This window comes from Staurois parvus, unplaced genomic scaffold, assembly GCF_062004578.1.
Source record: "Staurois parvus isolate SC_StPar_1 unplaced genomic scaffold, SC_StPar_1.0 ptg000202l, whole genome shotgun sequence".
Taxonomy (NCBI): domain Eukaryota; kingdom Metazoa; phylum Chordata; class Amphibia; order Anura; family Ranidae; genus Staurois; species Staurois parvus.
In genome coordinates this window covers 136-15,172 of record NW_028317998.1, presented here as the reverse complement: position 1 = coordinate 15,172, position 15,037 = coordinate 136, and the positions used below count along the sequence as shown (strand labels likewise).

General features: G+C 39.5%; 1 protein-coding gene across 1 annotated transcript in view; it reads left to right on the top strand.

Moving 5' to 3' along the window:
• The window catches only part of LOC149461422 (UDP-N-acetylglucosamine transferase subunit ALG13-like), a 180,923-nt gene extending 173,779 nt beyond the window's left edge, over nt 1-7,144 (top strand). The window contains exons 23-25 of the mRNA XM_089678257.1: nt 785-825; nt 4,820-4,982; nt 6,853-7,144. Of these exons, the coding sequence (XP_089534383.1) occupies nt 785-825; nt 4,820-4,982; nt 6,853-7,127 (479 nt within the window). The 3' untranslated portion in view covers nt 7,128-7,144. The remainder of the gene's footprint in view (nt 1-784; nt 826-4,819; nt 4,983-6,852) is intronic.
• Nucleotides 7,145-15,037: the final 7,893 nt, after the last annotated feature.

Below are 15,037 nucleotides of genomic sequence, written 5' to 3'. Positions count from 1 at the left end.
ATAACAGTATTTTAAACATAAAAAACATACAATGCACTGTTCCAAATTATTACACACAGTAAGTTTCAAAACACTTTATAGGTTGTAAAGAACTGAAACTTGTCATTTGTTGTGTTTGCAGCATATTTACTGAAATCAAAATAAAGGAATTAATACTTGGGGATTAATAACTGGGCTGGCTGAGAACTCTTATCGTGACACTCAAGATCAGTAAGCAGGAATTGATAATTGGCCGGGCCCCTATACCGTGACAACCCTCCTTTAGTAGTTTTTCCTTAAATTCGGCTGCTCACCTGCCAATCTAATTATCACAGGTGTCCGAGATTGTTTTCAGTGATCAATAGAGCCCTGAGACACAATGCCATCCATGAGTTAAACTGAAAAACAAAATATTTAATCTTTGTGACACTTAAATAGAATTTGCATAATAAATTGGAACAGGGTGTATTGTGATCAACTGCAATAGATGCATCATGCTGCATCTAATATGAACTGCTACTCAGTCATGTTTTTCTGTAGTTTTGTGATTGAACAGTGTCAAAAATTGGGTTGCATCTCAGAAATTAATTGGCACTTTATCTTCTATCTTCCATAAATTTAATTAGTTTAAGGAAATTAATTGTTTACCCACTTAACAGTCTTCAATTTAAACCACATAAAATGAATCTCTCAATAGCTAAAAATCCTGTGCAGCAGCACTTAATATTGATCTTGGCTCGAAGATTTTTTTCACACTATTGTATATGTGAGTTGTTTACACCTATATTTTTTTTTTTTCTGTCAGACACAAAAGTACTGCAATATTACTTTAACCTAGGATTACAAGTAAGTAAATCACAAATCTGGAATAAGTTTGCAGAGTGGTGAATGAATTGTATTGCATGGTTTTATCTACTTTTAAAGAACTAGGCACATAATCATGCCTTAGTGGAAATAACCTAAGGGCTTGTTCACATTGTTTATACCTGTACAGCATGAAGAGCTTTTAATTTAATTTTTTTTTCTCTCTACTAGCACTAATGCAGGCCATAGGTGGGTCATTTATCAGCCGAATTTTCGTCCGAACGAAAAATCGGCCTATATACACACAGTTAGTGAGGCAATGCCGTCAGCCGTTTTTTGCGGATCTTCTCGTTTCTTTTTATCGGTCATGCTGGAAAATCCACGAAAAATGGCCGTTTTTTGTAAGCATTGGTGGCAGCATCCATGGCAGCAACGACCAACATTTTGTTTATCGGCCAACAATTCGGCCGATAAACGGCCTGTCTATGGCCAGCCTAAGCTGTATGAAGGCAGTCCATATAAGTGACTATGCATCAGCTGTACAGACTCTTCTTCAGAGCTGAGTTTTAACAGGTGCACAGACCCAGACACAGAGCCTGTGTGTCTAGGTCCATGCACCCGTCCCTGCGTACCTGTCAAACTCCGCTGTGCAGGCGAATCTGTACAGCCAATACTTGTTACTTCACTTTGATGGCCTGCCTGAAAGCACCTCAGCACTAGTACAGAAAAATACACATGGCTCTACATGCTTTACAGAGCTGAGCTCCAATGTCAACATGTTAAAAATGCACTGGTTACTTTCTACACTTGTATAAGTACAGAAAATAGTGCAATGCTGCCCTAACAGCACGTAGGGAAACTGAAAAAAAGGCTAGTGCCATGCCCCTAAATAATGGGGCTAAAAAGCTAAAAGTGACCTCTTCCTATAAACACTGACAACATGCAGTCTCTCAGGTTTTATAAAATCAGGCAGGAAGTCTGTTTTCACTTAGCGACTCATAGTTTTAGGTCACTTTTATGAGCTGTCTTGTTACCCCCCCAAACATAATGTTACTCAGAGTAAATAGATACCCAACATGTCAAGCTTTAAAATTGCACACTCCTGGCGAGGCGGCGATATAAAAGCCTTTACAAATTATCAGTTACACAGGAAGGTCTGGCTCTAAAATTATTGCTTGCACTCTGAAGTTTGTGGTGATACCTCACATATGTGGTGCAATCACTGTTTACATGTGCGCGGGACCTATGTACATAATGTGTGTGAATGCAGGGGAGGTTGAAAAAAAAAATATTTTTTGCAATATAAAAGTGAACCTCTCCTCCAAAAAGCAAGATAAAACAATGTATTCCTGTTGTCCGTTTTTTTTGTTTTTACATTTTATTTTTTAATTTTTTTTTTTAGTGAGTATTCATAGCACGTGGATTTATTAATATTTTGTTATTTCAATTACAAGGGATGAACAGCATCCCTTGTGATAGCACCTCTCAGTTGAGAGATCTGGGGTATACTAGAGCCCATATGTCTCCTCTGTCTTCCAAAGCATCTGATCCCTCTAAGATCAGTTTGTTAAGATGCTTTACAAGCTGGTAACTGCTTGCAAACAAACCAAGACCAGAGGTGACAAAATCCTTGTTGCTTCCAGTTTCTGATGTCACAGAGGGCGAGGAACAATGGAAGTTCCTCTCACTCTGTTTAGGGTATCTAATGCAACAAGTTGCACTGGTACCAAGCTCCCTGGTGGGACAGGAGAGACTGATAAGGCGGTGGCAGCAGGGAGATTGGACGTTCCCCAAACCCCTATAAAAGTGAGTGAGCCACTCGATCACTTTTACATTGTAGGGCATTTCCGGCTGAACAAAACGATATCTGGATCATGGCCTCAGACATGACCCAGATATCAACACTCCCAGTCGAGGACAGACCGATACATCCCAAGGGCGGGAAACCAGTTAATAGACATGCAAACACCAAGTGTAGCAGGAGGTTAGGTCTAGTCTGCTCTCTTCTAGTCTCTTCATCTTCTTGCACTTCTCCATTTGAATCCACAACCAATGTGCCCCCTGAGGTATGCAGGGAAACCATTTACTCTCCAGTGACAGACTGCCACTACTTCCCAGCTGTGCTTCTAAGTAGCTGCAGTCTATATTCTGAACAGTGGGGGAAGCAGTGGATTGCCAGAGAAGGTACAGATCTCTCCATTGGTTTGTATTAAGGGACAAGCAGGTGAAGCCAGCCCTTACAGATTTACTTCAGTGTACCACCGTGCAGAATTACACCACTGACAACACTGTACTAAAAGAGCACGTCTGTTGCCAGGTGTGACAATATTAGTGAAAACCTGTCCGGAAAGAAATTGTGAGCAGTCATTGCTGCTTCCTGCCTCCTTCTAACATTTCTAGTTAACTAGCAGTCATTTTTTCCTCCTAGTATAAGTGCTACTTTGAGTTGCTGACTTCAGTTAATTTGAAGCAAGAAAAGTTGGGATTTCTAGGACAAGTTAGGCCTTCATTTGTTGGTAAATGTTTGCTATCTCCCTAAGGTATAAAAATATATTAATTTAAAAAACAAATACAAAACTTTGTTGCCATTACCATGACCCACCTAGAAAAAAATCAAAATAACCATATTTCATTATTTGCTTGTACCTGTAGTAGGGTCAGAATACAGTAAGCATATTTTTTTTTACACCCTACCTAAAACACATTTGACACTGCTATTAGCACTGTTGCTAACCTGACCCTAATGCTGACAGGGACACGAACACAAACAAAAAATAGATCGGGACTTTATCTAGGTTAAACTGACTTTTTTTTTTTTTTTTTTTTGTACTTCTCTATAAGAATCTCCACAAAGATGCATTGTACACTTTCTCCTCTCATAAAGTTACCAGGAGGAACCTCAAACAAGTGATCCCTTTGATTGGCTGTCGGTGATCTCCTGATCAGGAGCTCCCAGTTGTTACTGAGACCAGGCTGTCGGTGACAGCTCAGTCTCCATGATGGGGGTGCGGAATCAAATCCTTCCAGCACAAACAAAAGGTATACATAAATGTTGTGTAAAGCCTACCTTCATGGTGTTTCATATGTACACAGCCTATTGGAAAAGGGGTTAAAGGTCAGTGTTTCAGAATATTTAGGCCAGATTGTCCCCATGACAGCCTGGAAGCTAGCATTTTCAGAAAGTAGTGGTAATGGGAGTGTTCATATTTTCCATGACAAATTTTAGAGTTTGGTAATTTTTTATCTGGATCACTAGAGTAAAATGTTTACAAATCCCTGTACTACACAACAGCCAGGAAGCTAGCATTTTCATTAGACATAAATGGCTTCTCTTTATATACTCCGTGCCCTGGCTGCAACAGCCAGATGAGGAGAGAGAAATATGTAAACCCAATATTCATATTCTTGATATTGTGAATTCCCTGGTGTTCCTGCCAGACACTCTCCTTTCCTATTAAAAACTGACCACACTAGGCAAGAGAGCACTGTGTGGCCAGTCCTCTAGCTGTGCTGGAGTTCAGCCTCCTCTCTTCTAATGATCAGACTTTTGTTGACCACCCCCTGCACAGCCATTCATTGGGAAATTGTGTGCTGCTGCTTCTCCTCCCCCTGTTCTTTTCTCTGCTGCATAAGCAGCTTAAAGGGAATGGTATCACTTCTAAAACAGAGGAAAAATGTATTTTATAATATTTTTATATATTTAAATGTTTTCCTTTCATTTCTACTATAAACTGAAAGGGCTCTTTTACAAGGTGAGGGTTTATAGTCACTTTAAGGGAGGGAACAGACACCCCAGTTGTGAATTATAGGTGGTTAATAGTATGCTGACTTGATGTGCTGTAATTGAAAAAACAGAAAATCCTGCTGTGACCACCTCACATTTTGATCTTAAAGGACACACATAGTTGAGGTGGACTGTGCTGACATTTCATCGTGTGTGTGTGTGTGTTGTGTGTTTTTTTTTTTTGTTTTTTTTTTTCTTCCAGATATAACCATAATCTTAGGCTTTTAGATAACACCCACTTTTTATTCCTAGTGTTATCATCAGAGCTTTTGGCATTCCATGGTCTATGTGCAGCCTGTCCCGACTCCACCACACATTGAGCCATATCAGAGCTTTCCAGAACCTGTTCCTGTAGTTGAGCAATCTGTGCTAACTGTGTGCAATGAAAACAGGCCACAGGCACTGGAGTCAGGTGGTATGTTAAATTTTAAGCATCACTTATTTTTTTTTTATTTGGTTACTTTGATAGTAAGGTTGGGTTATGAGCCCTGAGACCCTATAAGGGCTTAAGAGAAGTATGGGCTGTGGAAAAAAAATACCACATTATACTCACCTAGGTGGATGCAGCATTGGTCCGATGCTGTATCTGTACCCTGCCAGCTCTGCCCAGAGAACCGAGCAATCAAAGACAGAGGATTGCTCAGTTCTGCCCCAGTACAGATCCCGGACTGTCAGTCCAATCAAATTAGTACTACTGTCAGATTACTCTTGCTCTCATGATGAGCATAAAAGTATTTTTTAAAGGATAAGTTTACCTTTTGTAACATGTTGCATGTTCTACCCATAATCAGGATGTAACCTGTTACGAACGGACCGGCCCCTGCTCCCTGTTGTGACAGCTATCAGGGGATCTTCCCCTCCCCGCTAGCTTTCACAATTTAAAAAATAAGTGGCTGTGCAGGGCTCCGCCCACATGGTAGCATTCATTCACTGTGTTCTGTGAATGAGTGCACTACAAGTCCCAACAGCCTTTACGGCTGTCAGCTTGTAGTTCTCAGTGAACTACCACGGCTCTCCATAGTGCCGTGGTAGTTCGATTCTTACTGTAATAAATGTTCATTTATTTTTTGTACAAAGGTGAACTTCTCCTTTAAAGAAAATCCACAGGTGTTTGTAGGTTACAAACCAATACTAAACTTAAACAATTAATTTACTCATAATCCTTAATGATGCAGATCAGTGTTACTTATGATCAGCATGACACAGTGAATTCATCAGCTGCTTGTGCGTTGAAAACATGTAAGCAAGTTGAAACTGTTTATGATGCATGTTGATCAGTCATTTGCTCTAATCTACCTCAGTAAGTGGCTGCTGCATTTCAAAGTCCTCAACAGCTCTGCATAAAGCGGTCACTACAGTAAAGCAGATCTTCGCCGAGTTTTTAAACAAGTGCTAATGGCCGGACACTCCTACTGTATTTCATGTAAAGGAACTGGAGGGTTGCCAGCTCCCTTCAATCAGAGTGGTCATTGCACTTTAAGAACGCATAATATACCAACATAACCTAGTATAGACACCAGGTCAAAAGTAGTTACTGTAATGGTCATATTTCATGTTTTGGATAGCATATATTTTTAAGTTCACATTTTGCTTCTGCTTTGGCTAAGCAATTGACGGCATTATCCTTCTCACATTGACTTCTGGGATATCTGCGTCAGCAATCCTAGGAGTCTTCAGGCATTCTAGTTAACAATTGGGTTTGCAGCTCTGTGCAAGTACTAAGCATGCCTGTGATTTTAATGTGCATGCTGGGTAGCCATCTGCACAATATCCAGGAAGGGCAATACTATAGAGCAAATTGTAAACAAAGTAGAAGTTGTAGAATCCATTCCAGTCAGAAGATTGCTTTTTGTTTTAACTGTGAGATTTAGAATTTGATTGTCTGTGTGCAGTTCACTTTTTCACTGACATTACAAAATAACCCTCATTTTGACTTTTTCACTGCAGAGGAATAGTATGCATATTCATAACACATAGCAACCAGTCAGATTTTAATGTTCTTTAGTCAGATTCACTGAAAGATGAATTGTGGTGGACTGCTCTGGGTCACTGCTTTACAGGGCTGTAACAATGTGTGATGAGGGCTTTATAGAAAGCAACGAAGTCCTCCTTGCCTTTCTAATTTCAATATCAAAGCAATGTTCTAGTGAAAAAATACAGTTTTTATATAAATTGTGCATCTCTCTCACACTCACTACCACTCGCTCTCACTACCACTCGCGCCCTCTCTTGCTCGCGCTTTCACTCACTCTTGCTCTCACTCACGCTCTATTTGTTTCTTGCAGGACCGTTTCCTAATGTGGACTCTCTGCCTTCTCCACCTGGGCCAGTATATTACCCTTTTGTGCCTGATCCATATAGCCAGCCTTCTTTACCTGGTTTTGACTCGTGTGTGCCTTTTGTGCCTACATATCACTATGTAGGGCCATGGCATCCTATAAGCCCACCTTATAGCAGTTCCCCTCGGATACATAATACAGTAAACCCTGGTCATGTTCACCAAGTAGGGTACTTGGCTGCACCAACTCCACCTACTCACTTTGTTCCTCAAACAATATGAGAGGAATGATGGACATGTCTTTGGTAAGTATGGATTTGTTTTGCACTTTAAAGATTGCTGTAGTAAATAAGATACAACATTCATTTTGTCCATTGTCCTTAATTAAGCAACCTAGAGTTACACTGCTGCCTACATAAAAACCAACACTAGGCACATAGAAAACTGAAAACCAGCCACCTTGAGGATATGACCCCTCACCTCACACCTGCTCAGTTACTCTTAGTGCAGGCCTGTGCGTTAAGAAATTACCTCTTTCCTTGTTTAAAGTTGTTCTACTTTGGCAGTGAGTGTTTGTCTTTTTGTCCTGAGGCCTTTGTGTCATTTTGTTCTGCTACAATAAATATGGTCAAAGTTTCTGCATTTTTGCAGCTACCTATTTTTGTTTCAAAGGCTCTGCAAGCAGCTACTAATGCCCTTTTTGCCTGCATTTATTTGATGTGCCCACTTAGTTTTGATGGCTTTTGGATACCCCTAGTTTAATTATCATAATCATATTATATTATCATAAAGATCTCTGGAAATGTGGAGTAACTGGGTTTTAAAGGTGCAGAAAAACCAAACAAATATATTTGTTAAATATTTACATTTTTATTGCAAATCAATATTAAAATTGTAATTAAATACAGTGGTGCTTTAAAATCAAAACAGACTTGTTTGCTGCGGCTTTGAAGAATGTAACTTCCCTACATGTTTTGCCCAACGAGGGCTTTCTCAGGGAAAGCGATGACTTATCCGCAGTACAGTCTACAAATATATAAGAAGCATACATCATTGATAATTACAACAAATATCAATAGTTCTACAAAATGCATTTTTAACTGTTCAGCACAATATATGAATCTTCAGCTTACCGTCAAAATGATGCTCTCAAAGCTTTTGAGGCATACCAATGTAGATAATTAAACATAATTTTGGCCCAAGCATCTGTGCAAATGCAGAGAATATGAGAGGGGTAAAATATCTACCAAAGTATAATTATGTATACATCCGCAACGATTCAATCGAAGGAAAAAAAGTAAAGAGACGTAATTAGCTATGAAATTCTGGTAACTGTATAAATTACAATGACCAAAATAGGATTTGGTTGTCAATATCACATTTTTCCACTAGATGTCAGTAGTAGCAGTCAGTCCTAAAGATCCAAGCTAGAAAGACCAAGCCAATGCTCAGAAAACAGTTCTCACAAAGCCACCTGAGTGGCAATACAATCACCATAGACTCAACAATACACTTAGCCAATTCAACAAATGTCTCACCAAATATATGTTCCAAATCACAGCTAAAGGTTCCCAAACAAAAACGTCTCTGTGACCAAGAGGCCATATCCTTATTACTTTCCTCTTTTATATCCTCCACCAGGCCGACGTATGACGTCGTTGGCCAGGTGCTGACATCCGGTATGCGACTGCACATGCGCAAAGATCTCCGGCACGCATGTGTGAACCGAAGCCGCCTAGTACCATTACGCAACCACATAAACCGCACTGGTGACATACAAAATGTCGTCGGGCAACGTTAACCACAATCGGGTAATGTATGTAATCCTTCTAACACAGTGTCACATTCTCTATCTGTTTCTACGTCTGCTCCCTCCAAAGGAAATTACTTCACTTTAACACCCAACTCCAGTTTAGCATCTACTGATGCCAGAGTTGCACCTATTTTTTTTTTTAGCAACCCCCAATCTCAATTCACGCAAAAACACCCCAGAGAATCCCCCTGCATCAATGTGAATGAACAACCTCACTTTGAAATAATAAACCTATGTTTGTATTCCCTTACTGCAGATGAAATGCAGGTGTTACAACTGGGCTTAACCTTTTGTCCAGATACTAACACAGATCATTTTGAAATGATAAAAGATATACATTTATTTCCGAGACGTTTAAAGTTCTTTATGATCAATCTTACAACAAAAATCAAACTCTGGCTGCTGGAAATAATCTATCATCCAATCTCACATTAAATGACCTCCGTGCAATGCAAGACCTTATGGAACTGTGGGAGGAGGGTCAAGTAGACTCCACACAGGGCGAATATTTGTCCCTCTGTGACGGTTTTGCCCCCCTCCCACACACACAAATTTAAAACAAAATCAGGTACATTCCCAGTTTTAAGCAACAATCCCAACATTTGGGCCTTTGTGCAACAAACCACAAAACAAATTGAGAAGGTGGTTTGGAAGAGCACAAAGACTGACAATGTGTCCTTAGCCCACAGGAAGGCACTCATTTCTTTACAGACCAACACTAGCATAGTTGTCAAACTGGCAGATAAAGGGGAAAACCTAGTTACTAAAGATCTCCCACAATATGAACTGTGTATGCAAATTTTGAAGAACAAAGGGTGATATAGACCTATTTCGAAGACCGTTATTGATAACTATGCTAGAGAATTTAGGAATCTAATATTCCTACCAAAACAATATTATTAACAAAGATACATAGCTGTATTTGAATGTAAAGGAACCTAAAATTCCTGCTTTTTATTTCCCCTCCAATTTTATCCAGTTGTGACAGCCACACGGAAAATGCTAGTTGTTCGGTGGATAATTACTTGCATCCCCATGTTAAATCCCTTTTTTCCTTTGTCAAGGATAACATTGATCTATTAAAGATCATTGACTGACTACATGTGCCGAGTGGTACTTGGTTGGTTGCCAGTGACCTTGAGAGCCTATATAATGCTATCCCTCATGACAAAGGATTCACAGTTGTTGCAAGACATTTACGAGAACGTGGTCAGGCAGCATGTAATTATAATATCTTTGTTCTGCAACTATTAAGATTTCTTTTGACTTGCAATGTTTTTATGTTTGGTCTCTCCTACTACCTCCAGGTGCAGGGAGTTGTGATGGGGACTTGCTGTGCCCCATCATATCCTAACCTGTACCTGGGGGGGTGGGACAGGGAATTGTTTGAGTGAGATGACCTTGATCATTATCTTGAACACATCATTTCATGGCACCGTTATATGGATGATGTTATGGTCAGGTACTTGGGTAGAGCTCTCCCAATTCATGACTGTTTTTGGCCTTAATGATTATAACTTGAAATTCACTATGATGTGTCATCAGGAAATAATTGTATTCCTTGACGTTGAAATATTTATAGAACCAGACGGCTCGTTGAGCTCATCACTTTATAGGAAACCATCTGCAAGTAATACTATACTACATGCTTCAAGTTCACATCCTGAACCCTTTAGCCAATACCTTTTGGCTGAGACGAAATTGTCTTCAGAGGTTTTAATTAGAAGGATAGGTTTTGCTATTGAGATGAAATTGTACCAAGGACCAAGATTTTGCAACGGAAGCTAGTTCTCTTTATATTCGATTAAAACGTAGAGGGTATAGCCATAGTTGTTTAAAAAAAGCTTATAATAAAGTCAAAAAATAAACATCGATTTCTTTTGGGAAACAAAAATTGAAAGATGACTGTACTGTATGGTTAATCACCACTTACAAACATAGAATCACTTTCCAAACACCAGCTATAGTTTATGTAATGAAGTGCCGGTGTGGCTGTTTCTATGTGGGTAAAACCAAACGTCAATTATTTGAGCGTATCGGAGATCATCTCTCACTAAAAATCATAAAATGGAAACTCCCATTAGTAGACGTGGGTTTTTTATCACAATTTTGATCTGGGAATGATTTGGTTTATGGCGTTGCAACATATCCCACCACATGTGCGAGGTGGCAATTTTGACCCAAACTTTTGCAGCTTGAGACATGATGGAGTTATAAACTTGATGCTACTCATTATCCTGGTCTGAATGAGTCATTGAGCTTCAAACCATTTTTTATAATTTCATAACCTTGCCCTGAAACATACTCACGTTTATTGTCTATATAATAGGATGTCTATATCCGGTTTCTCATCCATGTAACTACTATGTTTGTTTATGTATATGTCATTATATTACCTGTTGATTGTTATACACTTGACTTTGAAAAATTTTAATAACTGTTCAGATTGATGGTCTCTTCAGCTTATCTATGCACATATATATGAATAACTTTTGGATCAAAAATAATTTATTGGGTCCCATGTAACTGTCCTTAGGTGCAATTGTTCGGATGCCCAGGGCGTAGTGTCTCAAAGTTTTCTGAGACAATCGCCATAATATGTCTAGCCTGTGAATCCAAGCCATTTGTTTCATGCATTTTTTTTCTTTTAAAGAGTACCCCTTATGAACAATAATAGTAGGATACAAGATTGCACATGTATACTGAGCTATTGGAGTTTAATTCATTTGGGACATTAATGCTATTGTCCTCCTTTTTTTTTTTTTTTTTTTTTGTTTTTTTTTTTTGCTTTCTAGTGGCTTTCATTTTCTTGAAGTATAATCTTTCACCACTAGATGGTGGCTATGATGTTGGGTCTGTGTTCACACAGAAATAATCTTTCTGACCATCGGTGGTACTGTTGTGGATGTCACCAGTGCGGTTTGATGTTGTGTAATGGCAGTAGGTGGCTTCGGTTCGCGAATGTGCACCACAGATCTTCACGCATGCACAGTCATATATCGGATGTCCGCACCCACCCAATGACGTCATACATCGGCCAAGTGGAGGATATAAAAGAGGGAAGTAATAAGGATATGGCTTCTTGGCTGCAGATACGTTTTTTTTTTTTTGGGAACCTTTAGTTGTGATTTTGAACCATATATTTGGTGAGACATTTGTTTAATTGGCTAAGTGTATTGCTGAGTCTATGGTGATTGTATTGCCACTTAGGTGGCTTTCTGAGAACTGTTTTTTCTGAGCATTGGCTTGGTCTTTCTAGCTTGGATCTTTAGGAACTGACATCTAGTAGCAACATGTGATATTGATAACCAATCCTATCTATTTTGGTCATTGTAAGTAATTTTTACAGTTGCCAGAATTTCATAGCTATTTGCGTCTCTTTTCTTCTTTCCTTCGGTTGAATCGTTGCTGATGTATACATATTTATACTTAGATGGATATTTGATCCCTCTTAGCTGGGGATTCATATATTGCTCTGAACAGTTAAAAATGCATTTGTATAATAATGACTGATATTTATTGTAATCATCATTGATTTATGCTTTTCATATAATTGTATACTGTACTGCAGTCAAGTTATCTCTTCCCCTGAGGAAGCCCACGTTGGGCGAAACATGTAGGGAAGATACATTCTTCAAAGTCACAGCAAACAAGTCTGTTTTGATTTTAAAGTACCACTGTATTTAATTACAATTTTAATATGGATTTATAACAAAACATTTTACTATTTTTTTTTTTAAATATTTGTTTTTCTTCACCTTAAAATCCCATTACTCCACTTTTCCAGATTCTACTGTTTTAGGGATGTGGTGCATAGTGTTGGTTTGGTCATTCCTTTGTCATCCTCCTTTATCATAAAGATGTGTTCGCTCATGGGAGATGGAGAAAGCAGTATTTTTGTACTCTCAAAAATCTTTCTGTGAGTGTAGTGAGGTACACAGCTCCCTACAGTCCTCATGCTATAGCTTTCTTTTTGGACTGCTTGCTACAGCTGAGCAGGTGTGGGGTTATAGTCTCAAGGGGGCTGGTCTTCAGTATATGTGCTTAGGTGTCAGTATAATTCTATGATAGTTAAATATCCTCAAGCTGTGTCCCTCAATGGATTCTAAGAAAAGGATTTTACGGCCAGTACCTAAATCCTTTTTTTTTTTTTTGTTTTTTTTTCTCCTGTTCTGGACTACAAATATTTTATCTTAATCCTACAGGGCACAGGCATGGCATGGTACTCATTTACTGTGGGCCTGAAGGCTTGTACCTCCAGGTGAATGGACACTGACAAAGCTCCTGAAGGCATGACTACCCCCCCCCCTCCCTTCACTCAGGGGCACCTCCCCTATAGCCTCCCTCTCCCCAGTTTTTTGCTGGAGTCCAAAGATTATGGACCTCTTCTCCCTTGCAGAAAGTTCATTCACATGTTCAGTACATCATTGTTTTCTCTTTGGAATAGTCATTCAACTCTTCAATCAACTTATCAGTGTTTTCTACATATTGCATAAGAAACCATGCTTCTGGATCAATGCAACTTAAGTAAAATCTTGAGAGCTGTACCCATACCCCACAGAATGACCTGCAATATTGCTTCAGGCACTGGATCCTGGATGGGCGCTCACCCTGGGCACTTGGCATATCAGATTGTAGTCAGCCATAGTGCGTTACACAGGTCTTGGGCCATGGTCCATCGCAATGGAACCCAGCACCTGAAGTGCTCTTCAGTGTCTATGCCCACCATGATGGGCAAAGCCCTGGGCCCTTTACAGGGGACCAGAGGCTTGGAGAAGTGAGACATTTTTTTTTTTCCTGTATTGACAGATTTTTTTTATAACAGACATGTTTTGGAATGTATTTCACATCTGTGTTAACTTTTCAAACTAGATCCAGGGGTCTCCAAATTTTCTAAACAAAGGGCCAGTTTACTGGCTTTCAGGATTTAAGGGGGGGGCCAGACTCTGGCCATTGGGAGTAGACATTGGGAGTAAACAATGCATCTTTGGCATTGGGGGAGGAATAGTGCCCAATTCTTGGTGTAAGTTGGAGAAATAGTGCCCCGTTGGTGTTAGTGGGAAGAATATGCCCTGTTGTTAGTGGGAGGAATAGTGCCCCGTGGTTTTTCAGTGAGCGGGAATAGTGACTGTTGTTGTCAGTATCAGAAATGATGCCCCCTTGTTGGTGTCAGTGGGAGGAATAGTGTCTTGGATCAGTGGGAGAAAAAGTGCCCCAAGGGCAAGCAAAGGGCCGCATCTGGTCCCAGGGCCATAGTTGAGACCATTGAGCTAGAACTTAGGCTCATGTGGCTGACTATGTAGAAGTTAAGACTTGGCAAGACCTTTTACAATGTCTTCCTTTCTCTGATGGCCCTTCTTCACTCTTAGTGTGTGTGGGGGGGGGGGGGAATCGCATGTGTGCCATGTGTGCTCTTCTTTCACAGATGCCCCTGATCTAGGATTCCGGCACAGGCTCAGAAAATTTTATGTAAAACTTGCATCTCTTCGTCATCATTTTTTTTTTTTTTCACCTCCTGATTCACTGAGTCAGATTCACAGAATTCCATACTCCTGTTTAATCTTAATTTATAAAATGTTTAAATATTACAAGAAAAAGAAAATTCTTAATTATCCAAAAACAAATGGACAAATCCTGTAATGTCCAGAGGAAAGGAAATTATGAATGTAAGCAATTTACAGAGTAATTGTTATGCCATTCACCTATAAATTTATGGTTTAAACTATATTTAAGAATAATATTTCTTCTATTTAATGAGAAAGGAATAAGAAGGGGAAAAAAAACATATCTCACATACGCTCAAGAGTTTGTGTAAAACCAGGTTGTTCCAAAAAAGGAAAAATTTAATGTTCTAAATGTCTAGACAAAAATTATATTTAGCAAAAATAAACTACCGATAAAAAGAGGAAACAAGAGGGGGAGTGTCTTCGTGGAGCTATACTATTTACTGTTGTTTTTATAATTTAGTAGTAACCCAGGTCTTAAACTCTGGAGAGGTGCAAAAAGAGCCATGGGGTCCATGTACCTAAAAAAAACATTCATTTTCCTTATGGCTTAAAGCTGAAGGCTAGGTATAACTGTTATTGCATATTTAACATTGGTTCAGCTTGGATGCATATGCAAATCCCCATCTCTGAGTGGTTACTGTGGAAGGAGACAATTGCTGCAGTAGTCGCTGGCCTTCTGCATAGTTACCACAGAAGTGGTACTGGTGCCAATCACAAAACTCCTTGTATTCTTTTCAGTAATTAAGACGTTCTCTGATTGGATGGTATGGAGATTGTGCCAGCACCATCTTGTCACTCAACCTTGTCCAGTCATTTGTCCAAGCAATAACAATTACCTAGACTTGCACCCTGGTCACATCGGGTGCGACTTG